The sequence below is a fragment of the Megascapheus bottae genome, chromosome 2 (genome assembly GCF_031878675.1).
Source record: "Megascapheus bottae isolate mThoBot1 chromosome 2, mThoBot2.hap1, whole genome shotgun sequence".
NCBI classification, from domain to species: domain Eukaryota; kingdom Metazoa; phylum Chordata; class Mammalia; order Rodentia; family Geomyidae; genus Megascapheus; species Megascapheus bottae.
The window spans coordinates 65,085,492-65,109,765 of record NC_143510.1 but is presented as its reverse complement, the minus strand read 5'-3'; the positions used below and the strand labels follow the sequence as shown (position 1 = coordinate 65,109,765).

General features: G+C 37.3%; 2 protein-coding genes across 3 annotated transcripts in view; one reads left to right on the top strand and one right to left on the bottom strand.

The window, feature by feature from the left end:
• Positions 1-22,694, bottom strand: Glipr1l2 (GLIPR1 like 2). Of its 2 annotated transcripts, XM_090328271.1 has the most exons (7): positions 22,480-22,552; positions 16,904-16,973; positions 15,433-15,678; positions 12,219-12,322; positions 3,756-3,841; positions 938-964; positions 1-854 (listed from the first exon to the last, which is right to left on the bottom strand). In XM_090328271.1, exons 1-7 carry the CDS (start codon positions 22,548-22,550, stop codon positions 478-480), a joined length of 981 nt encoding a protein of 326 aa, XP_090184397.1. In that variant the 5' UTR covers positions 22,551-22,552; the 3' UTR covers positions 1-477. The 2 variants fall into 2 exon arrangements, with proteins under 2 accessions (XP_090184397.1, XP_090184396.1); XM_090328270.1 differs by lacking the exon at positions 16,904-16,973 and having other exon boundaries at positions 22,480-22,694.
• Positions 22,695-22,734: 40 nt separating this feature from the next.
• The window catches only part of Caps2 (calcyphosine 2), a 54,044-nt gene continuing 52,504 nt past the window's right edge, over positions 22,735-24,274 (top strand). Inside the window, exon 1 of the mRNA XM_090328269.1 lies at positions 22,735-22,895. Within this exon, the coding sequence (XP_090184395.1) occupies positions 22,886-22,895 (10 nt within the window). The 5' untranslated portion in view covers positions 22,735-22,885. The remainder of the gene's footprint in view (positions 22,896-24,274) is intronic.

Genomic DNA, 24,274 nt, shown 5'->3' with positions numbered 1-24,274 from the left:
GAGCATCCAAAAGGCTTTAGTTCTATAAAGGGCATGTACGGATATTAGGTTAGTGACAGAGATCAGCCACACTAACCAGGTTCATGAGATATAGACACAGCAATACTAGAAACATATTAAGCCCTTTAAATTCACTTCAAACATTGAGATGGAAACAAATTTAGAAAAGATAAATGTTCTCTTTTATCAGGCTACCATAGGGAAAATTTAAATATATTAGGCTAGTCAAATCTGTTCTTTTTATAAAGTGTTCCCTATTATCACATATTTGTTCTCAGTGTCTAAGAGCTTTTGTTAATATGTTCTATACATGTTAATACTTTCTATACCTTTTTATTTGTTCAAGTTTAAATTATTTGACTAAGTATAAAAAGCAAGAAATAAAAATACTGCCATTTCCATTTGTATATTTTCTTTTGTTAAAACTTAGTGCTCTGTATGTACATTTTTGGCTTCCTTTTTGTGTTCTCTTTTGCCTTATGCTTCTGTTACATCTTCTTCCAGCTCTTCCTCTTCCTCTTCTCCTTCCTCTTCCTCTTCCCCTTCCTCTTCCCCTTCCCCTTCCCCTTCCCCTTCCTCTGATTTTATTTCCTCTTGTTCTTCAGGAATTTCAGATTCCCTTTCTTTCTCCATTTCTGGTGTCTTTCTTGGTGTGGACTTCCTTCTTTCAGAGCTTTCAGGGGTAAATACCATCTGTCTTTCCAGCAAGACATTGGGGAACTGAGGCTGCACTATGCTGACGATTAAAACGCTTAGGACAAAACATACTATTCTCAGTAATAAAATGAACATGCACACTGGGTTACACATTAATGGCCGGGGATCTTCCCAACTAGGGTACCAAAATTGGTAATCTGTAAAGAAAGAGAGCAATTGAAAGCTGGATTTTACAGACAGTATTTAAATTGCTCAAGACATAAAGAACAATGATACGTACATATAGCTCGGTCCCGATCTGCATTGCCTAGAAGGAAAAGGAAAGTCTGTGAAGAATTACATCAAGTCTCTTTTTTCGCCATTAGAAAATTTCAAGATAGAGCGTGCTGTATTGTTCTAGTTCTTAGGCATCATAGCATCCTTTTCAATGCCCTCCCTTCTAATTGGTAGCCAATCATGGAGTGCAATGTAGTCTCCCTCTGGAAACATCAGCCTGGCTGGCTGGCCAGGGTATGGAAGTCAAAGCTGAAGATCTAGGGAGATCAGCATTCTCTTACTAATTTTTGTCTCTAAATCATTGTATCATCTTACATAAGTCACTTCATTTCTATCCTTTAAAGATTGTCCCATTTGTGGAAAATAGAGGGTTCTATAGTATTTCTTTTTTTAGAAAAAAAATACTGTAAAGGTGATATACAGAGAGGCTACAGTTATGTAAGTCAGTTAATGAGTACATTAGTTTCCTTTCATTTGCAAATCTGGGCCAGTTGGCTCAGCTAGCCAATCCTAATACCCAGGAGGAGAGTAGAAAGATAAAAGAGTTCACATACAGAGACAGCCTGATCAAAGGTCAAGCCAAATGGCTTTGTCTTGCAATGAAAATTTAGAATTTATAGAGCAAACTTTTGGTTGGATCTCTGCCAATTATTGCCTATTTTTTTTTTACTGTAAAAGTGATGTGCAGAAGAGTTACAGTTATGTAAATCAGGCAATGAGTACATTTCTTTTTGAACGGTGTTACCTCCTCTTATTTTCTCCTCCTTTTTTCCCTCCCTCCCCCCTCCCCCCGCCTCCCCAAGTTATATAGTTCATTTCCACCACAGTGACTAATGAGTGGGCCTTATTTCATACTTCATGGTTTATTTTCTACTTTATGCCACAAAATTTCTTCATTACAGCTTCTCTATAAAGATAACAATTATCTACAGCCCAGTCTGCATTTTGTTTTTCACATTGTATATGGATATCTATTTAATTCTTTAGTGTACACAAAAATACAACAGAATTTTTTTTTTTTTTTTGCCAGTCCTGGGGATTGAACTCAGAACTCAGGGCCTGGGCAGTGTCCTTGAGACTTTTTTTTTTTGCTCAAGGATAGTTCTCTCCCACTTGAGACACAGCACCACTTCCAGCCTTTTCTGTCTATGTAGTATGAAGGAGTAGAACCCAGGCTTCATGCATGCTAAGCAAGCACTCTACCAGTAGGCCATGCTCCCCACCCTACCCTACTTACCAGCTTTTAATTAGTATCTTTTTTTTTTTTGCTGCCAGTCCTGGGCTTGAGCTCAACACCTGAGCACTGTCCTTGGATCTTCTCAAGGCTAGAGCTCTGCCACTTGAGCCTCAGCACCACTTCTGGCTTTTTCTTTTTCTATGTATGTGGTACTGAGGAATCAAACTCGGGTCTTCGTGCATGCTAGGCAAAGCACTCTACCACTAGGCCAAACTCCCAGCCCTAATCAGTATCTTTTGCTGATAAGGAAATAGCATAGATATCCGAGACTTTCCCACATTCCTTCCTATCCAGGCTGGCTTCAAACTCCTGTCCTCAGATTTCTGCCTCTTGAGTAGCTAAGATTACAGGGGTCATGTACTGCAATCTGGTAATTATATCATTTTTATGTTGCCAAAATATAGCTTATTTGCATTTTTCTTTGTAACTTAAACCAATGATTGGTTTTCATTTGCCAACTAAGGTTCATTACTTTCATATATTTCTTTTACTGTAGTTTTTCCATTCTTCTTTGAGGAGGTGCTCATGTCAGTATCACACCAGAACAGTTGACTATTTTCTTACAGTTGAATAATAGTGTGACCATATAAATTGCTGGTTGACTCATCATACATTACTGGTTGACATCACTCAACTGTCTTTTAATGATTGTTGTAATAGAGAAGTTTGAGGCCACACCGGAATTCAACATGGAATTATTGTGTCACCTGTAAAAATTTGATTCTGTGAAATAGAAATAGATCTGTGAATTCTTTCTTTCTTCTAGGTAGCTTCAAGTTTGCATTTTGGTAGTTAGAGTTTGGTAGCAAACTTTGGAAGATCCTGAGAGTTGGGAACTCTTAAGTTTCCAGAGCTGGTTGTAAGCCAAACAGAGAATTTAATGTTCATAGTGGATTCTTGGTTAAATGGAGAACTACTGACTTTGCTGTCATGTGTGTGCCTTTTGACGGCAGTGTACCAGTTTAGAATGTAAAACTCATGTCCTGTGTTAAAAACTAGGGTCAGAATCCTCAGATAAGAGTGTAAGAAATTCACAAATGTCTAATAAATGAATTTAATTTTGCCTATATGTAAATAGCTGGAAAAGGAAGTGTGGCTCAAAATAGTGCGGCCCCAGCTGGAAGTGAAAAAAAGAAAAATGGAGAGTTACAAACTCAGAGTTCAAGCCCCAGTACTGATAGAACAGCCCCTTTTCTTACCCCAGAAAGTATCACTTTACTTTTGCCTCTTTCCAAATCTTTTAGATTATCCTGTATTTTAAGTAGTCATTGTCAAATCAATTGCCATGTGAGGAATTACTGTGAAGCTTTTCCAAGGTATAATTGTTTGAGTTCCTTAGTTGTGGTATTTTGTTATGTCCAAAGTAGAGGGCATAATTATAAAGGTTAGTAGAAAATGGTCTGAAGTTTAAAAAAATCTAAAGATAATACTGTCTCTACACTCCTTTGATAAAGTAATAATGACTAGAATCAGAGGAACAGTACCAATATTGCAAGAAAACCCTAGTAATTCAATTGTTTTTCCTTTCTTGATATCTTACACATAATGGGTTCTTTTGACTTTTAATTTATGTTCTATGTCTTACTGCATAGATGATCTGTGCATTTGTCATGACTGCCACATCGAGTACAAAATGATCCTTCTTGATAAGGCCTTCTTGTTAGAGTTCCTCTACAAAAAAATTCAAAGAATAGTTAGGAAAACACTCAGTGTTAAATATTGTAGTTTTGCTGGAAATAGAATCTGTGGTGGTCCATTATCAAGACAAGGCACATGACCCTGAGTGGAAAATTGCTAGCATCTTCTTTATATAATGACTTAAAGACTTGCTATTGTGGCATTTACAAAGTCTGTGTACCTGGAAGGTCACTTAAGAAAACAAGATGTTAGAAGGGGGTTGACTAGCAGAAGAAATGATAGACCACAATAAAACCAGAAGGTAAAAATGATGTTTATTGTTGGTGGGAGTGCAAACTTGTTCAACCACTATGGAAAGCAGTATGGTGGTTCCTCAAAAGACTAAACATAGAGCTCCCCTATGACCCAGCAATTCCATGACTTGGCATTTACCCAGTTGTTCAGAAACAAGGACATACTAAATCCACTAACACAACGATGTTCATTGCAGCACTATTTACCATAGCAAAGATATGAAACCAACCCAGATGCCTCTCAGTTGATGAGTGGATCAACAAGATGTGGTATTTATACACAATGGAATTCTATGCTGCTGTCAGAAAGAATGACATCACCCTATTGTAAGGAAATGGAAAGACTTAGGAAAAAATCATATTAAGAGAAGTAAGCCAGACTCAAAGGAACATAGGCTCAATAGTTTCCCTCATTTGTCATAATCAGTAGAAACCTTGGGCTTGCCTATCAGAGATTTACAATAGAAGAAAACCTAAATACATAAGGCCATATACAGTATGAGGGTAAATGAAAGGGCCTCTAGGATATAGAAACAAAAGCCATATAATGAGTGATTATTGTCCTTAATGTACTATGTTATCTCTCATCTCTTTTGCTGTCCCTTGGTTATCTCATATTGTTACAATATTTCACCTTGTTATCTGATATATTGTATATATGCTTATTTGGTTATTTGAAATAGGATAGGGAAGGGGGGAAAAAAGATGAGGGGCAGAGGTGGGCAGGGAGGAAAATGGGGACCAAGACATGAGAAAGGGTATCAATGTTTGTGAAGTAATACATCTTCTATCTGGTGAATATAATGTAACCCTTCTAATTATAGTAAAAGTACAAAGGCAAGTAGAGATAACCAAAATCTGCTTCTAAAATTCAACCAATCCAAGAGGTACATGTGTTGAAACTTCCCAATAGAAAAGAATGGAATTAGGTGATGTTCAGAAGGATATACCCCATAGAACTAAGCCTTTGAGAAACCTGGCAGAGGAGCTTGCACATGCAGGATGAAACTGCTTGCTGTAACCCCTGCCCACTAGACACCTGATCCTGCAAGACTGCCATTGGCATTTAATATCTCACTTTTGCTGTACTCTTGTCTGAGTCCATACTATGATTTTGATTGTGTATATTATCAATTCATTAACTTTTTTTGCTAGTCCTGGGGCTTGAACTTAGGGCCTGAGCACTGTCTTTGGGCTTTCTCAAGGCTAGAGCTCTACCACGTGAGCCACAGCACCACTTCTGATTTTTTCTATGTATGTGGTACTGAGGAATCGAATCTGGGTCTTTGTGCATGCTAGGCAAGCATTCTACCACTAGGCCAAACTTCTGGCCTTTTATTAACTATTTTTGCAGACATCAATTTGAAGCAGTTTAAGAAGGAGATTTAGTTTAGAAAACTGTTCCAATAAATAATTTAGGCCTGAAATCTAATCTTATCCTAATCCTTGAAATAAAATCTTTAAACATAAGAATGAATTTTAGAGCTTCTTTTATTTCAATATTTAGTAAAATATGTCCTTTTAAATTGGATACTATAGAATGTCTTTCAATAATTGTCCCAAAGATCCAACTCCATGTATTACTTTAGAGACTAAATGAAAAAAATACATAGACATATAAACAAGTGATTTAGTTTACTACACATAAATGAGGAGTTGTAAGAAATTATTATCTTAGTTGCTAAGAACTAAAAGGAAAGATTACAAGTGGATTTGCATGGCAAAGTTTCCACCAAGAGTATAGGTAGGGTAAGATAGAGATGGTATGCAGGGCACAGAAGGACGGGTCTTAGTCCTAGACATTTAAACAGGGTTGCTAGTTTATGTAGCAGGCAGTTAGAGGTTCCATAGAAATAAACAGTTGGCACGTAAGTCTCCAGTAGGCTACTGTAGACCATCCAGCAGAATGGTCAAATCTAAGAAATACTCAAAAATCTGAACCATCCTTTATTTAACCAAGGTTTTGGTGATATCTTTGGTGATACTATAGCAAGGACACCCAGAAATGTGTGATTCTTGGCAAGTCTTACATATTGTTTCTTAACACTGTTCTAATATCAAAATATTTAAGAAGGAAATGCAGTTTGTCTTCTAGAAACTGAAAAATTAGTCTAGTTAAATCTAGGTGCCTTCACCTAAACTTTAATCTTTTTTCCCTATCCTAACCCTATATCACTGAAACAGATGCCTCCAATGCACACAAAAGAAAGACAATTTGTCCTCTCCTAAGTCTCAGACCTTTCCCTTTTATGTATGCAAAAAGCTATTCACTATAAATACTGCCTTTGAGACTTGGAGTATAGGTGAGTCACCCTGTGATCAGAATGTCTGATAACTGTAGTCTGGAAAAACTCTGGAAAGGCAAACAAACAAATAAATACACGCTGTGCTAGAATACAGTTGGTTCTGTTTTTCAAAAATTGAATTTCATACATTATTACTTAAATAGCCAGGAATGCCAGGCTAATTCATTCTTTGCCTGTCCTCTCTAATTCTAAGTTTCTAAGAAATTATATCAACTCAAATTTGAATCCACAGTACAACTACCAGTTGCAATTGGGAGTTACCAGAATGGCTTAAGAACAAACTATTACTTATCTGTAATGAGTGAAGTCCACTAAAATTTCAAGGCTATCTTACCAATGCCTAAAGGAATAGGTAAAATATTTTATCCTTGAACATTTTCATTTTCTAAGAAGCAACCTAGTGGATTTACCAAGAGTGACTCAAGATTCTGAAATATTTCTTACCCTTCTGTCTGGCCCCACCTTCCACACTCTGCCCTCTTTAGAACATGTCTTTTGACTTGAGATCAGGACACATGGCTTGGGTGGCCTAACAAATGGCTGCACCTCTAAGTCTAACCTCAAGTCCATTAAAAAGGCACTATGCACTATGCACAGACACATTCTAGTGGAGACTTTCTTTTCTTATAGGAAGCCTATATCTGCTTCCACCTTATTATGGATGAGGACATCAAGACCCCTGGACAATCTGACAATTAAAAAAGTTTTCCATCTAGACTTAAATAATCTACATATTGTCCACACAACTGTAGTCAAAGTATAGCAAACAGATAGACTTTTCTTTATCATACAGAGCAACTAGACTGCACATGATTTTTTTCATATTCATTATTCAGTATTACTGCTGTGAAATAGGAAAGCACTGGTTCCTGGTTTGTATCTGAAAGATACAAAGTCTTGGCTTTCCAAAAAGACTTAAAAGAATATATTCTAATAAGCTGAAGGAAATATAATGTAAAAGGTAACAAAGAAGGTAATCTACTTAGATATAATAGTTTGACACTCCTTCCACATAAAAATACTTGTCCTTAAACAAAAACACTATGTAACTAGTTCCTGGACTTACTCAAAGTCATTGTAAGATTTTTTTTTTCCTGTATGGCTAGATCTGGTTTATTTTCCCAGTCTGCATTTGTTTCCCTTGTGGCTACTTTAACACAGCACCACAGACTGTATAAAGCTTTAAAACAGATGGTTTAAAACTTTTAAAACTGCATTTATTTCCTTATAGTTACAAAATCAGAAGTGTTGACAGGACCTCCAAAGGCCCTGAGAGAGTATTGGTTCCTTGACTTTCCTAGTTTCTAATGGCTTTATGAATCTCTTGGCTTGTGTATGTGCCACTCCAATACCTTCTTTGTGTGCATACTGCCTCCTGTGTACTGTATGTAAAGCTAATACTCCCTTTCCTTCTGTCTTATAAGGTACCTGTGATTGCATGTAACGCTCATCTGCAGAGTCCAGGGCAAGCTCTTTTTCTACATATCCTTACTTTAATCATGTCTTTACTGTATGAGGTAACAGTCACATGTTCTGAAGGTATTTAATGAGGAATTGAGGACATGAGGACCTAGCCATATCCTACGGGGTGGGGATGGGGGAAAGACCGTTTAACCAATGACATATTATTATGTTTTTGGCAAACTAGGTCTTGGATTCATGGCTTTGCACTTGCAATAAGAGATGCTTCCCTACGTATCAGCAAGGCCCAGAAGCTCTCTTTTGCTTTCATTATTTCCCACTTAGTGGTCCAGGCTGGCTTTGGTCACCATCTCCCCAATTTAGATGGGATAACAAGAGTGAGACATTGTGCTGACATACCATACATTTTATTTTTCAGTTTGTTTTTCTCACTTTACTTTTTACTCTATTTCATAATGCTGCACTAGATTTTTATACCAAGTATTATTGACAGTTATGATTACTATTTTGAACACATCATAAAAATTAGACCAAGTTGACTGACCCATGTTCAATCATATAGCCTTCCTGGGTAGATTTATCTATATCTATATCAAAGGTGAGACAAAGACGTTTGAAGGTGAGTGGAAAGAATAAGCCAACATTTAGTAGCTTCATTTTGTAACTGTAGCCACAGTATCTTTCTGAACTTCCTGTTCTTTCTTAATACCAGCAGCACCTTCAGCTTATCAAATGATACTTCTGCATCTCCTTCCTCTATGTCTCATTCTCTCGGGAGCAGTATACATCACTAACTGTATTGTCTCAGGTTCTTCACTTGACATCCAAGTACTTGACCAGTATGGTTTTGGTTTCCATCTTCACCTCATTAACCTCCCTTCATTCCTCTATCCTACATCCTTTGCTTGGGGATAAACACTGTTGAAACTATCAGCTTGAACTCAAGGCCATGGTGCTTTCCCATAGCTTTTCATTCAAGGCATTTTACCATCTGAGCCACACATCCATTTCTAGCTCTTTGCAAAATAATTGGCAAATAAGTCTCTTGAACTTCTCTGCCCAGCCTGGCTTCAAATCAAGATCTTTACATTTCAGCCTCCTTAGTAGCTGGGATTACCTGTACGACACACATATCTGGCTCTACTACTTAATTTCTAAAATATCCATGTTCACACTCTAGCATGACAATCACATTCAGAGTTGTGGCTCATTCCTGCCTCAGGTCCTTCATACCAGCAATCCCTTCTACTAAAAAAATATGGCCGACCTTCAGAGAACCATCTGTTTACATTGCTATCCTCCTATTTCTACCCCATATGTTGACACGCAAAGCATATCTCCTGATTCTTCCTGTCTGCGGTAATGATATTATCATTCACTTTGGTTTTCAGAGTAAAAACATAGGCACAATGTCATTTCATTATTTTATTTTACCTAACCTTAGAGTCATATTGCATTGACTACTATTATTTGCTCAGTTGCTTTAATACACCTAGAGACTGAACTCTCCTCAAAGTTAAGGTACTATGGCAGGCAGAATTCTAAGAAGGCTAAAAAGAATCTTCACCTCCCCCTTACACAATATGGATAAAGACTCAAGACATTAAATGTGGATTTTGCTCCATGATTATGTTATAAGGCAGGGTTGACCTTAAAATACTGATGTCAGCCAGGTGGGCTTGATCCAATTAGTTGGGCATTTAAAAAGCAAAGTGTTCTTTGGCTGATTAAAGAAACCAAATGATTTATAGACACGTGAATATTCTGACCTGTCTTTGCTGAAGATAGAGGGCAAGGTGACAGAGGAAAAGGATATGTCAAGAAATACAGAGAGACTTTAGAAGATGAACACATTGCCTAGCTGAATGCAGTAAGGAAATGGGATTGAGTTTGCTTGAAAGCAGATTGTAACCACCCCCCCACCCCAAGTCTCTATTAGGGCTTAGTTGACAGAGGATTTTGGCCTTTGGAGCCCTTAATGGTGAATCCAGTCATATTTTGCCTGAACTTATAACGCATGTAACAGTTATAATAAAATGAATGCTGGTTTTAGTATCTACCTTTCCTACTTCCTTTCCATTTTTTCTTTCTTCCTTCCTCTTTCCTTCCTTCCTTCTTCCTTTCTTTCCTATTGTTATTACAAAGGTGTTGTACAGAGGGGTTACAATTACATAATTCTGGTAATGAATATATTTCTTTTTGGACAAGGTTACTCCTATCCTCACTGTCTCCTAGTTTTCCCTTCCTTTTCTACCCACAATTTGTGTAGTTGGTTTCCAACACAGTGTGTAGTAGGTACCACTGTTGCATTTGCTCACCCTGGTGGCAAGTCTTTGCAGCAGTACAGTAACAACCCAGATGCTAACACCCTACCCCAATAGAGCTCTGTAATTTAAATTATAGGAACAACTCCCTAATTATACGTTCTCACTGTTCTCTCTTTCTTCATAGTCCATGCTCTATACAATGTCCAGAGTATTTTGGCTTTTCAGGTGAGATCTGGTTACTCGAAGTTTTTTTTCCAATGGCTTTGTCATTGTCCAGAATAAATTCCAATCTTTAACAAGACCTCCCCCCCAATAGAATAGAATTTAGAATTTTAGGATTACTATTGGGTCTGGGTCTCACCTATGTGTCTATCTAAACTCTTGCCTCTAACTATAGTTTATGCCTTTTTCTTTACCATCTTCTTATTAGTTGGCATTCATCTAAAATCTTCTATGATTACCCTCTCAGTATTCCATACAAGTTTTTCCTTATTGGCTTTTCCTGCTTGATAACACAGTTGACTACTTGATTAAATTAGTATCTTTGTATGTGTTTACTTACTGTATCTCCTGCTGTGGAAAATAAGGGCCAGTGGTGTTCCACATGGAAGACAAGGCCTCTGACCCTGAGTGTAAGCTAACAGCTGACTGGTACCCTTGGAAATTCCCTAAACAGAGCAGCAGATAGGGCATCAGAAAGTGGGGGTGGGGAAGTCAACTAGCAGGGGGAAGTGTGTACTGCAAGAAAATGAGAAATTAAGTTAAAATGGAAAGCAGATACCCAGGCAAACCTTCTTGCAACAAGAGAACAAAGGGAGACAAAGGCAAGACTCTTCTGAAATTGAACCAACCCCAAAAGGTGTGTATATGTGTGTGTGTGTGTGTGTGTGTGTGTGTGTGTGTGTGTATTATCCAAAAGAAAATAATGAAACTTAGGCAATGTCCAGGAAGACTGTATACCCCCATTGTACTCAACTAATGAGGAGGAGTGAGGAAGTGATTTCTTGTTGCAATTTATTGGGGGCACACCTGCCCAGCAGATACACAGTTGTTAAAGACCAGCATGTAAGTCTCGCCCCCACTGCAATTCTTGTCTCTGAAGCCATTCTTTAGGCATGCTTGGGGGTTCTCATAACTGTCAAACCCATAAACTAAATGCTACTAGCTCTTCACTGGAAAGTTTTTTTCCCCTGAGTTTAATTTATCTTATATCTCAGTTCTATTGTTTTCCCCATCTAGGGAAATACAGTACATAATTGGATTTGTTTTTCTTTTTGGTTTCGTTCCAAAGCATTTTTTTGGCAAATATTCCTTTTCAATCCCGGTACATAGTAAAGTTTTAGTTTTTACTTAAAATGTTTTTCATTCACTTAGAAGTTATAATGACATTATTTATAGTTGTACAACAATCTGTAAGTCACTTTACAATCACCTTGGGCTTTAGAGAAAATCAGATTCCAAGTATTTTGGGTCATAAAGCAAACTTCTCCCCAAACAAGCAGTTTCACCTTACATATTAAAAGAATACAGCCCCAAATTCAGAAGTCTGCTTGCCAAGTGACTTTTTCCTGTTTGGTTCTAGAGATAAAGTGATAGCAACTTCTCTGGAACTCCTTCATGGATAAAGGGCTGAGCTGATGGTCAATCAGGCCAGACCTATCACAGGATACTGTTTTAACTATGGACCTACCTTTCCCACTTGCTACCTCCATTTAACCTGACACTCTAGGTTCTATCCTTGTTTAACCCGAGGCTAACATCTTGAAGATGGCTGAGATTTAATGGAGTTCTATCTTCTCATGGCTGCAATGCAAAACCAACTCCTTTCTCTGCCTTTCACCATACCATGTTTTAGTTGGCATATACAGGCAAGTGGCCAGACCTAATATGGGACTCTTAGATGCTAGACCTGTAAGTAAAATCAGTATGCTTAAGTTATGATTTATTTCATTCAGGAATTGAAAACAAGTATTTCAACATAAAGCCTCTAATTAGTATCTTATATTTAATGCCTTTATGCACCACAAAACACTCAGAATATATTAGAAGGTAGGAAAACTTAAATTTGAAGTATTATCAATTTAGTTTTTTATTCTTTGTTTTATCAATTTAAAAAACTTACCCTGGTGCATAATTGCATATGAAAAGTGCTGCATGTACAACATTTCCAACTCTTGGACATGGGGTAACAGCACAACCAACTTTGTAAGAGTTGTCCCAAACAAGCTAAAACAGAATTTTCAAAATAAAATACAAAATTTAATTGTAACAAAATTCACACAGAAATCCACATAGAAAATTTTTTATCGAGCAATTCAAGGAAAAAGAATGATTTTCATTCGGACACAACAAGTAAAAAGTTATCATGGATTTAGAACAATATCTGCATAATTGCATTTGGAGAAACTCTTTGGTAGGATTTCACACATACAACATGTTAGGCTACAGAGTTGGAGAATACTGACCTGGAATAATGCCTGTGGGCCAACAGAAGTTGTATGTGGCAAGTTAGTTTTTAACATCTAGTTCCTTTTGAAAGTTCTAGATCATTAGCACAGAGGAAGGAGGATTGCGGGGAAGGGAGAAAAAAATTTCACAAAATTGAAGCTCCTACTAGAAAAGGGGAAAAAAAGAGGAACTAGAATTACAGAAAGGAAGTAAATGAGATACAATGTAGGAATAACTAGATCATGAGCATTTCTCCTTCCTTTGATGAAGAGAAACTGAGGAGCTAACAAGATAAAAATAAAATATGTGAATTTATTAAGAAGAAAAGCTTAAGGAGAAGCGATCTAGGGTTTATAAAAGAACCAGAGACATTCTGTTAATTTTCTGTATTTAATAGCTCTAACACTTCACCTAAAGATACTTATTTTGCTTTGGTCATCTCTGAAGAAGAGAACCATTTCAAAATGTTTTTTTATCTCAAGTCTTAGTGATTTTAAAAGTTTGATTCTTAAAGAAATGAAATGATACAGAAAAAGAAGAGAGAATAAATGTGAGGTAGGACTATAGCTCAGTAGTAGAATGCTTTCCTGGCATATATGAGGCCCTGGCTTCCATTTCTAGTACAGAAAATGATTTTTTTTTAAAAAAAGAATAAAATGTAAGAGCTGAAATGAAGTTTATTGGGTCAAATACAAGAATAAAGAATTTGGGGGCCGGGAGTTTGGCCTAGTGGTTAAAGTGCTTGCCTAGCATGCATGAAGACCCGGGTTCGATTCCTCGGTACCACATACATAGAAAAAAGCTGGAAGTGGTGCTGAGGCTCAAGTGGTAGAGCTCTAGCCTTGAGAAAGTCCAAGGACAGTGCTCAGGCCCTGAGCTCAAGCCCAGGACTGGCAAAAAAAAAAAAAAAAAAAAAAAAAAAAAAAGAATAAAGAATTTGTTGGGTGTGATGGCTCACACCTGTAATCCTAGCTACTTAGGAGGCTGAGATCTGAGGATCAAGGTTCAAAGCCATCCCAGTCACAAAAGAACATGAGGCTCTTATCTTCAATTAACTTCTAGAAAAAAAAAATGGGAAGTTGGGCTTGGCTCAAGGGTAGGGTGGTAGCCTTGAGCTGAAGAGCTCAGGAACAGCGTCTAGGCCGAGTTCAAACCCCATAACCCACCAAAAAAAAAAAAAAAAAAAAAGAAAGAAAGAAAAAGAAAAAGAAAAGAATAAAGAATTTATTGGAGACAAATTAAGGAGCAGAAAAATTCAGAGTATAGCAAAGAGGTCAGGGAATAGATTTGTTTACTAAGTCTAATGTGTATATTTTGTCAGTAAAACCCCAGGACTCAAGTTTGGTACATAAGTACTTGACCACTTGAGTAATAATCTTGTTTACATTTTGCTTTTGACATAAGACTTAGCTTTGCAAGCTGTCTTTGAACTTGTAATCTTCTTGCTTCTGTCTTCTAAATAGCTGGGATTACAAGTATGAACCATCACACACAGCTAGAGATTCTAACTTTGACATAAGTTAGACAAAGGAAAATGACTTATTTTAGAATAAGAAAGAATTTGATCAAGGGCATAGTAGTGTACTCCTGCATCCAGTGTTCAGAAAGCTGAAGCCAACGTGGCCTACAGTTAGGTCCTGTCTCAAAACGATTCCAAGAAACACAGAAAAAACCAAAATGGATAAAAAATTTCATAAAGCATGCTTTATTTCATGGAAAAGAAAGATATGAGTTCATAGTGAAGTAAATATCAAAATTTTAAATTCTTCTATAAATTCTAAAATCAGAGTCTGCTGCCTGAAAAGCAATTAAGCTTTAAATTAACTTAGAAGTTTGTTCAAAATTTCTTGATTTCTGATAACATATTTATGGAAGAACTAAATTTAAAAAATGTCTTGTTGCATTGAGAATATGGGGATGAGATGACAAGGTCTCTGCTTTCAGTGGAGTAGAAAATATATACGTAGATGATACTTAAACATTGTGATATGTAAAATAATCAATGCCTCTGAAGAAAATGAAAAGTGGCTCAGTACTCCTGCAGTGTAAGGTGTGAGGGTGGCACATGAGTCAAAAAAAGAATACTGTTTGCATTTGCAATGCTTTAAACAATCAGCTACAACGCATTAAACAATCAGCTACAACGCACTATGCATACTGATCTGTACAAAGACTTTTATTTTTGTTTATGGGCAGTAACCTGTAAGTAAATTTTTTCCTAGTCCTGATCTTGAGCTCAGGACCTGAGCACTGTCCTTGGACTTTCTCAAGACTAGAGCTCTACCACTTGACCCCCAGCACCACTTCCAGCTTTTTTCTATATATGTGGTACCGAGGAATCGAACCCGGGTCTTCGTATATGCTAGGCAAGCACTCTACCACTAGGCCAAACTCATAGTCCCCTATATATAATTTTTATCTACTAAAATTTCATTTCCTTTTCCTATTGTGCTCTATTTTGAGAAAAAGTCCCTTTGATTTTAGGGTATAGAGATAAGGTTCATTATTTGGTTATGGAGTTTTACATAACAGAATTGTCAAATACAAGAATAAAGAATTTGTCGGGTGTGGTGGCTCACACCTGTAATCCTAGCTACTTAGGAGGCTGAGATCTGAGGATCAAAGTTCAAAGTCGTCCCAGGCACAAAAGGACCTGAGACTCTTACCTCCAGTTAACCTCTAGAAAATGGGAAGTGGGGCTTGGCTTAAAGGTAGGCTGTTAGCCTTGAGCTGAAGAGCCCAGGAACAGCGCCCAGGTGAGATCAAGCCAATGACCCACAGAAAACAAAATAAATAAATAAATAAATAAAAATAAATTTGAAGCAAAACTAGGCAATAAAGCAATTGAGAATTTTCTTAAATATAGTAACAATATAAAAATCAGATACCTGCATGTAGTGAGAACAGTTACTGGAGCAATGGTCCTTTTTAAAATTATACTTTTTCTTCTCTTCAAACCAACTTCTGATGGCAATACTTACAGTAAACTCATTTTCAGGGCCAACCCATATATTTTCACCAATACCATAAAATACAGGATGGGACATTTTTAACTCTTCTAAATGAATGTTTCGTTCAAACACACATTTTTTCCCCCATGCTCTAGCAGTTCGTGATAAAGCTACGTCCCAGGTCTGAAAAACACAAAACAACAATAATAATACATATACTGTAATATGTATATAATATAAATATATATAAACAATAATAAGAAACAAAAATTTTTCTGGGTTCTAAATTATATTTTGAGAGTTCTCTAGTTTAAAGAAAACCATTCCAATTCTGGGTTTATGAGTATTTGTGAATTTTCTATGGGAGAAATCTTTTTGGAGATAAACATAAGGGACTATTTCCTGAGACAAAGACCATGTGTATATATTTGTAACTTGTAACTGAAGTATTAGATTGACAGACAATGCAAATTATTGTAATAATTTTACATGAAAACTGTTTAGAATTATATACCAAATATCCTTAAATATATTACTCTTCTTAGAATATATATATATATATACATATATATATATATATTTGTTGTTGGTGGTGGTGGTGGTCATGTGGCTTGAACTCTGGGCCTGAACTCTTCAGCTCAAGGCTAGTGCACTACCACTTGAGCCACAGCACCACTTCCAGTTTTCTAGTGGTTAATTGGAGATAAGCGTCTCACAAACTTTTGTTCCTGTGCTGACTTTGAATATAGGTTGGTTAAATTTACAAGATTGAAAATCTAAAAACCTCAATGAGAGTTCTCAAAGATATTAGAAAATATCCTAAGATGCTATTACTTCCTATATAACTTTCTGTAAAGTATCATTAAACTTGCTGTTTAGTTGAAAAAAAAAAAGAGCTCATTAGCAAAACGTATTTGTCAAGACAAAATTCTCAATAACCATTAAAATCCTAAATATAACGTTAACTGTTATCTACGAGTTAACATGTCTGAGGTAGCCTCAGACTTTTCTTGCTTAGTAGTTCCAGACATTGCACAAATGCAGCAGGGACATTCCCATGGGAAAAAGCAGCATCCACTAAAAGGACACCTCACAATAAGACAGGAAGACGCTTCCAGCCTGCGTTGAGCTGCTAGAAAGATGACTGTTCAGTTCAGGATTCAAGAATGACTTCTCACTTGAAGAAAAGTACCAGGGAAACACTTCCAGTTTCGGAGTTATTTTAGAAAAAGGAGTCTGGGATTCGAATCCTGCTCTGTTGAGTAATCTCAACATTTTAAGTATCAGAATCTCTCCCTACTGTGCTTCAACAGACTGTTCTCTGGAGCACTGGCACAGGAATCAGACTCACCAATGGATCCCCGATCCATCAGTCAAGAGTGAACACAAAGGCTTCAAAGGTATGCACCTGGGGTCCTGGATGAGAGGTCCAGGGGTCCAGTGATGAATCTGATCCTATCTGCATCACAGCTCCATAACTGTTAGAGAAAAATAATTCATGATGCTTGTTAACACAGTAAGGAGACTTTATTTAAACTATTGTCATAGGTGTCATCATAAGGCTCAAATCCAAATATAGCAAGGAAGAGTGAAATTTATGCTAATTGAACAGAATGAGATGTCAGTGGATAACACATTACTAAGAGGAGACTTCAACTCCTGAGGGGCTTCTGATTAACTATCCAGAGGATTTCTCCTTGAAGGCAATCCAGGGGGATAAAATATGAAGGGCATGGTATTCTATGTAAACTGGATTATGAAGGATTTTTATAAAACCTCTAAGGCCATAGAACAGAGAAAATTCAAATAACTAAAGTCAGAAGTAAAAGAGGAGATATTAATATCGATCTTATAGAAACAAAAGGAAGTATGAGATAGCGCTAGTGACAAATATAGGAACAGATGGCTTCTTTGGTGAATTGTTCCAAACATTTGAACACTTAACTCCAATTCTCAAATTCTTTCATAAAATGTAAGAGGGGAAAAATACTAGTTCACCCTATGGGTTGCATTATCACAGTCAGTGAAGACACTCTAGGAGAAAAAATTATAGATGAATCCTTTCTGTGAATACTAATGTTCAATCTCTGTTTTAATATACCATAACCAATTGGGATTTATTTCTGGGAGGCAAAGATGATTCAACATATAAAAATAAATTAATATTACAAAACAATTAGTATAAAGAAAGGAAAAAAATCACACCAATTGTTACAGAAGCTTCTAACAAAATTAAAAACCCTGTCATGATAGAAACACTTCACAAACTTAGAACAGAAAAAAACTTCCTCAAAATAATAAAAATTGTATATGTATCACTCACAGCTAACATAATGCTTAATGGGAAAAGACTAAAAGCGTCTCTTCTAAGATTAGGGAGAAGACAGTGACGCTCACTTTTAGCGCTTGTAATCAGCAAAAGATTAGAAATCCTGTCTCTTGCAACTAGGCAAGAAAAAGCAAAAGGCATCGCCAATGGAAACAAAGAAGTAAAATAATCTCTGTTGGCAGCGACGTATTATTTACTCTAGCAAATCCATTGGAATCAACAAATGAATTTAGTAAAAGAGGCTACAAATTAGCACAAGAAACAGGTTGCATTTCTATACATTAACAATGTACACCTTTAAAAGGAAGAACAAAGCAAATAATTCTATATAAAAGCAATAAAAATAAAATGGGAAATTAAAAAAGGAATGTCTTCTATACTGAAAAATTTAAAGAACCAAGCAATAACAACAACAAAACAAACCAATTCAAAAACAGAAAAAAAGCTGACTCAATAATGGGCAAAGGACTTGATTAGAACTTGCCCAAAGGTGAACACATGGCCAATAAACATATGAAAAGATGTTCAATGTCTCATAAGGCATTTGATGAAAATGACCTATCATTTCATCCATTAAATAGCCATTATCAGAAAGCAAAAAATAACAAATATTGGTAATGATATGGAGAAAATTTAATCCTTGTCCATTCCTGAAAGGAATGTAAAATCAAGCAGCCATTAGGGACAACAGAACACAATTCTTAAAACATTAAGCATGGATTGCCACAAAATCTGGCAATTATAATGAGAATATGTATGACTCTAGAAAAAGCAGAATTAGCAGCAAACAATTGCAAATGTGGATTCATAGTAGCATTTGATACAATAACCCAAAGGTGGAATCAACCTTAGCCCATTAACAGAATGGATAAATTTGGTATGTGAATCTAGCAGAATATTATTCATCTCTAAACAAGGAGACTGACATGTTATAGCTTATAATACAAGGTAAACTCAAGATATGCTGAGTGAAACAGACCAGTCACAAAGCAAAACATTGTGACTCCATTTACATAAGGTTCCTTCCACAGTCAAATTCATGGACTCAGAGTAGACAGAACCCACAGTAAATAGAGAGTAATTGTTTGACAAATATGGAGTGTCAGTTTAGGGACATGAAAGTCTTTTGGAGACTAATGGTAGTGACAGTGGCACAACAATGTCAATATTGTATACAAGTTTATGTATATTGTAATATACTAATATTCATATTCAAGGTTTAAGGTTGCTGACACTGATTAACTTTAAAATTTACAAATAAAGTTCACAAAATAAAATGCTAAGAATAACCATTAAATTATAAAAATATGTTATTTCAGCTGGGAGTGTGGCCTAGCATACACGAAGCCCTGGGTTCAATTCCTCGGTACCACATATACAGAAAAAGCAAGAAGTGGTACTGTGGCTTAAGTGGCAGAGTACTAGCCTTGAGCAAAAAAATGTCCAAGGACTGTGCCAAGGTCCTGAGCTCAAGCCCCAGAACTGGCAACAGAAATGATGTTGTTTCAAATGTATTTTAAAAAGTCCCAAACATAACATACTGTCCTCATAGAATATAATATCAGCATTAATAATTATTTCCCACAGGGGCTGGGAGTTTGGCCTAGTGGTAGAGTGCTTGCCTAGCATGCACGAATACCTACCTGGGTTCGATTCCTTGTTACCACATACATAGGAAAAAGCCGGAAGTGGTGCTGAGGCTCAAGTGGTAGAGTGCTAGCCTTGAGAAAGTCCAAGGACAGTGCTCAGGCCCTGAGCCCAAGCCCAAGACTGGCAAAAAAAAAAAAAAAAATATTTCCTTCAAAATACTGGAATGCCTCGTGTGAGATGCAGACAGGAGGCTACAGTTTGTAGCCAGAAGTTAGTTGTGTAGCAAGATCCTATCTCAAAAGTAAAAAGAAGAGAGAAATGGAGACAGTGAAAGAGATACAGAAATAGAAAACCAAATAAGAAAATAAGGGTGGAAGGAAATACTCAGAAAAAAATATGCATCAACTTTCAGGAAGAAGTGGCTAAAAGTGTAGTGTAAAGCCTTAAGCTATATCCAAATATATTACTTTAAAACAGATTTTCAAGAGATCAGGGTACAGTGAGTGATTGAAGCCTGTAGTGCTAAGCTATTTGGAAGGCAAGGATCAGGAAGATCAAGGTTCAGAGTTAGGTGCTGGGGTGGGGTGTGAGGTTCTACTTCATCTTGACTAATGGGCTGCAGGGATACCTGTCCACCTCAGGGAAGCACAGTGGGTGGGGAGAAGCACAAGTTTCCTCCCATGGAGTGGGAAGCAAGCCACCAGTAGGATGATAGTTCAAGGGGGCTTGAGCATAAACAGAGACCCTATATCACAAATAATCATATAAAATAGGCTCAAAGAGTAGCTCACCAGGTAGAGTGCTAGCCTAGCAAGTGTAAAGCCTTGAGTGCAGAGGTACTACTGGAAAAAAAACAAGAAGAAGAAGAAATCAGAACCTGAGCACTGTCCTTGGCTTTCTCAAGGCTAGTGCTCTACCATTTGAGCCACAGAACCACTTCCGGCTTTTTTTATGTGTATGGTACCAAGGAATCGAACCTAGGTCTTCATGCATGCCAGGCAAGCACTCTGCTACTAGGCTAGATTCTCGCCCCCTGATTTCTTTCTTTTTTTTTTTTGCCCCTGATTTATTTCTTAAAGTATAGATTGGAGGTTTACCCATATGATAATTTCTATACATTCTCTATATAGGAAATACTTTATAAGTTTTGAGATCAGAAATTCAAAAATGATAAAAGGTTGTATAAAAAAGTAGTTTAGGCTGGGAGTTTGGCCTAGTGGTAGAGTGCTTGCCTAGCATGCATGAAGATCTGGGTTCCATTCCTCGGTACCACATACATAGAAAATGCTGGAAGTGGTGCTGTGGCTCAAGCAGTAGAGCACTACCTTGAGAAAGCCCCAGGACAGAGCTCAGGCCCTGAGTTCAAGTCCTAGGACTGACTGGCAAAATGATAATAACTAGTAATAATAATAATAATAAACTAAAAGTAGCTTATTAATTCTTCAAGAGAAAACATACTTTTTATTTTTTAATTTTTTATTGTGATTAATAGAAGGGTTATATTATATTCACCAGATAGAAGGTGCATAACTTCACAAACATTGATATCCTTTCTCATGACATGGTCCCCATTTCCCTCCCACATTCCCCCCCTTATCTTGATTTCCTCCTTCCCTATCCAATTTCAAATAACCAATTAAGCACATATAAAATATATCAGATAACAAGGTGAAATATTGTAACAATATGAGATAATCAAGGGATGGCAAAAGAGATGAGTGATAACATAGTACATGAAGGATAGCAGTCACTCATTATATGGTTTTTGTTTCCTTATCCTGGAGGTCCTTACATTTAGTGTCGTACTATTTGGCCTAATGTCTCTAGATTTAAGAAAGCATACTTTTAAAACCTGAAACAACTTCTAAAGAGTAGGAATCATGGCTAAAATTGCAAAATATCTTTAAATTGTATGATTAAATAAAAAATATATAAAGTAGTCTTGGGGGAAAAGCCAAAAAACAAAACCAAAACCTGTCTTCTATAGAGAGAATCATATATACTCTGATGAGGAAATGCTGACAAAATATAAAGTAGTGTTTTTAAAATGTCATTAAAACAACTTATCATTTTAATGATTTATTAATTTAGCCAATAACTAAGCCATAGAAGAAATAGAAAATTATTCATATTCAGCTAACTTTTTAAAATTTTCCACAGCTCTTTGAAATATATCTCTTAAAATGTGATATCTGTAGTTTACCTCATTTCTGAATTTTTGCCAGGGAACTAACCTTAAAGGGAGAGGAGAACCATGTCTTGGAGAGAGAGTCCTAACAATAAAATATAAATTAGGAGCTCCTCGTTTATGTCTAAACAGGAGGGTCATTTAACTTGCTGAATATTAAGTTATTTTTAATGATTATTATGAAACCTCTATGCCAATCAAGAAAATAGTTGTTTAAGATGCCAGGGTGGGGGGAAATGGGTGGAAGTGAGTAGCGTGAATAACACTGCAAGAGAACAGTCAAATCTGAATCTCGGCTAGGATACTGGGACCAAAAAATCCCTGGGAAGCAAACTTGGAATTGTGTACCAGGAAAAGGAGGAAAGAAAAGAAGAAAAGAAAGAAAAAGGAAAAGGAGGAAAAGAAGGTACATATACAATATCAAATAAGGAAAATAAATAATATTCTTTAAAAAATATCAACAAGGGAGGAGGAAAAGTCAAAAAAAAAAATCTCAATGATTTCTTTCCCAAGAGCCTCACTTCTGTTCAAATTCTCATCCTGTGTGTGGCCCCTGTGGTTTCTGTCTCGGGACTGGGCCTTGAACTCACAGCCCTAACACTGTCACTGCTTTTCACCACGCCCACGTTTACCTCTTGGGTCACAGCTGTGGTGGGGGGGCCTCAGCTTGGATTCACAGGCCTGGGCCAGGGCACTGACTTTTTCTTTCTTTTTAAAAATCATTCTTGTCCACGTCCTTTCGGAGATGGTGTGTTGGAGGATTTTCCGGGGTCCCCGTGTGTGTGTGTTGTGTGTTGTGTGTGTTGTGTGTGTGTGTGTGTGGTGGGGGGACAGTGGTGGGGAGGGTGGGAGGTTGGGAAACTGCCATCTCACCCACCATGAAGCGCAGGTTGGACCCTCCCGGATGGACACTTCCCCGGAGTTCATTATGGAGGTCCACGTATTCATTGATAAAGTCCACATCCTCTTCGTGTGGCAAGATTTTCGCGTTCACGCCAGAACCCAGCAGGAACAGCCACAGCTCACACAGCCACAGCTTCAAAACTCCGCGGAGTGCCGAGAGCAGCCATTCGGCTTCCATCCTCCACCTGTGGCCCTTTGAGCCCCAGGCGCATGCGTAAGCCCGCCCTCTTCACTTGCCAATCGACAGGGGGTGGGCGGGAGGATCTGCAACCTCCATCCTTTCTGTCTTGGTGAAGGAAGTGTGTTGGGAACAGCGAGAAGGCTCCAGGGAACGCTAGCTGGACATCTGTGCCAACTAAAAGGAAGACTTGGATCTTTAAATGAGAAATGGTAAGTTCCACCCACATGGAGCAGGTAAAGGTTTTCTTCTGTGCCTTTTCTGCCTCCCCATATGCATGTAATTTTCCTTCCCCCGTTCACCAATTCCACTAGAATTGGGTGTGTTGGTGCCGTGTCTATAATGACAGTTGTCACATCACTCAGCAGGATGAGAGTTCAAAGCCAGCCTCATCACCTACATACACTCTTTCAGAAAGTAACAGAAGCAGCAGCAGCAGCAACAACAACAACAACAAAAACCCCACATGAAAAAGAAGCATCCCCACTGGACTGACACACAGATGAACCCACGTTTATACATCAGTACTATTTAGTTCAGAGTCTACTTTAAGGTTTGTTCGTACCATAGAACTCATTTTCAAACCCAGGTGGCTAACATGGTAATATGGAGTCACAGAACATCATGTGGTTTGGAAAGAGCTGGGTTTCCTGAAAGTATTCTTCAGATGTTCAGTCTTTCAGTTCTGTTGATGAATTGGCTCCACCAAGTAGATCACACCTCACACTTAAAAAAAAAAAATAGGGGCAAGAAGCATAGCCTAGTGGTAGAGTGCCAGCCTAGAATGCAGGAGGCCCTGGGTTCAATTCCTTGGTACCACAAACACAGAAAAAGCTGCAAGCGGTGCTGTGGCTCAAGTGGTAGAGCACTAGCCTTGAGAAAGCCATGAACAGTGGCCAGACCCTGAGTTCGAGCCCAGGACTAGCAAGAATAAAAAAAATTAGCAAAGCATGTTGTATATGAGCACTAATTATTGTTTTACATAATATTTATTCACCTTTTTGGGTGTTTTACTACCAAAAGGGGTGTTGGATTTCTCATAAACTTTTAATTTTTGTGTAATTTTGAGTTTGGGGATGTTGGCTTGCCTTCCAAATATTTAAAATTTCATTACTTTGAAAGCAATGAACTAATTCAGCACTTGAAGCTTCTTGGAGGAACTGGAATTGAGTGCTGACTGAATCATTTTATGTTTGAAAGCAACATGGAAAATTGTATCATTGAATTATGGCACTTAATTATATTATTAATGTATTTTTTTCATATCTGGGTACTTTTCTGTTATAACAGCAATTTCATTTGGAAAATAAGGATACCTCTAAAAGATAGACTTTAAACCTCGTTGTCATGAGTTTGAATTGCCTTACATTTTCACGTTTCTACATAGGACTTGGAACCAGGAAACTTGATGAGAATGGGAGCGAAAGAGACACTGATCAAATTGAATTGTACACACAAGCGGATGTGTTATGGAAACTCCCTTGTACAATTATTTGAAGATAACAAGAAAAGAGCTTTCAGTGCCCCTGTCTCTTCCTAACTTCTACCCACATCCTGGGTTAACATTACAGTGACACATTAGCTCTGTAAA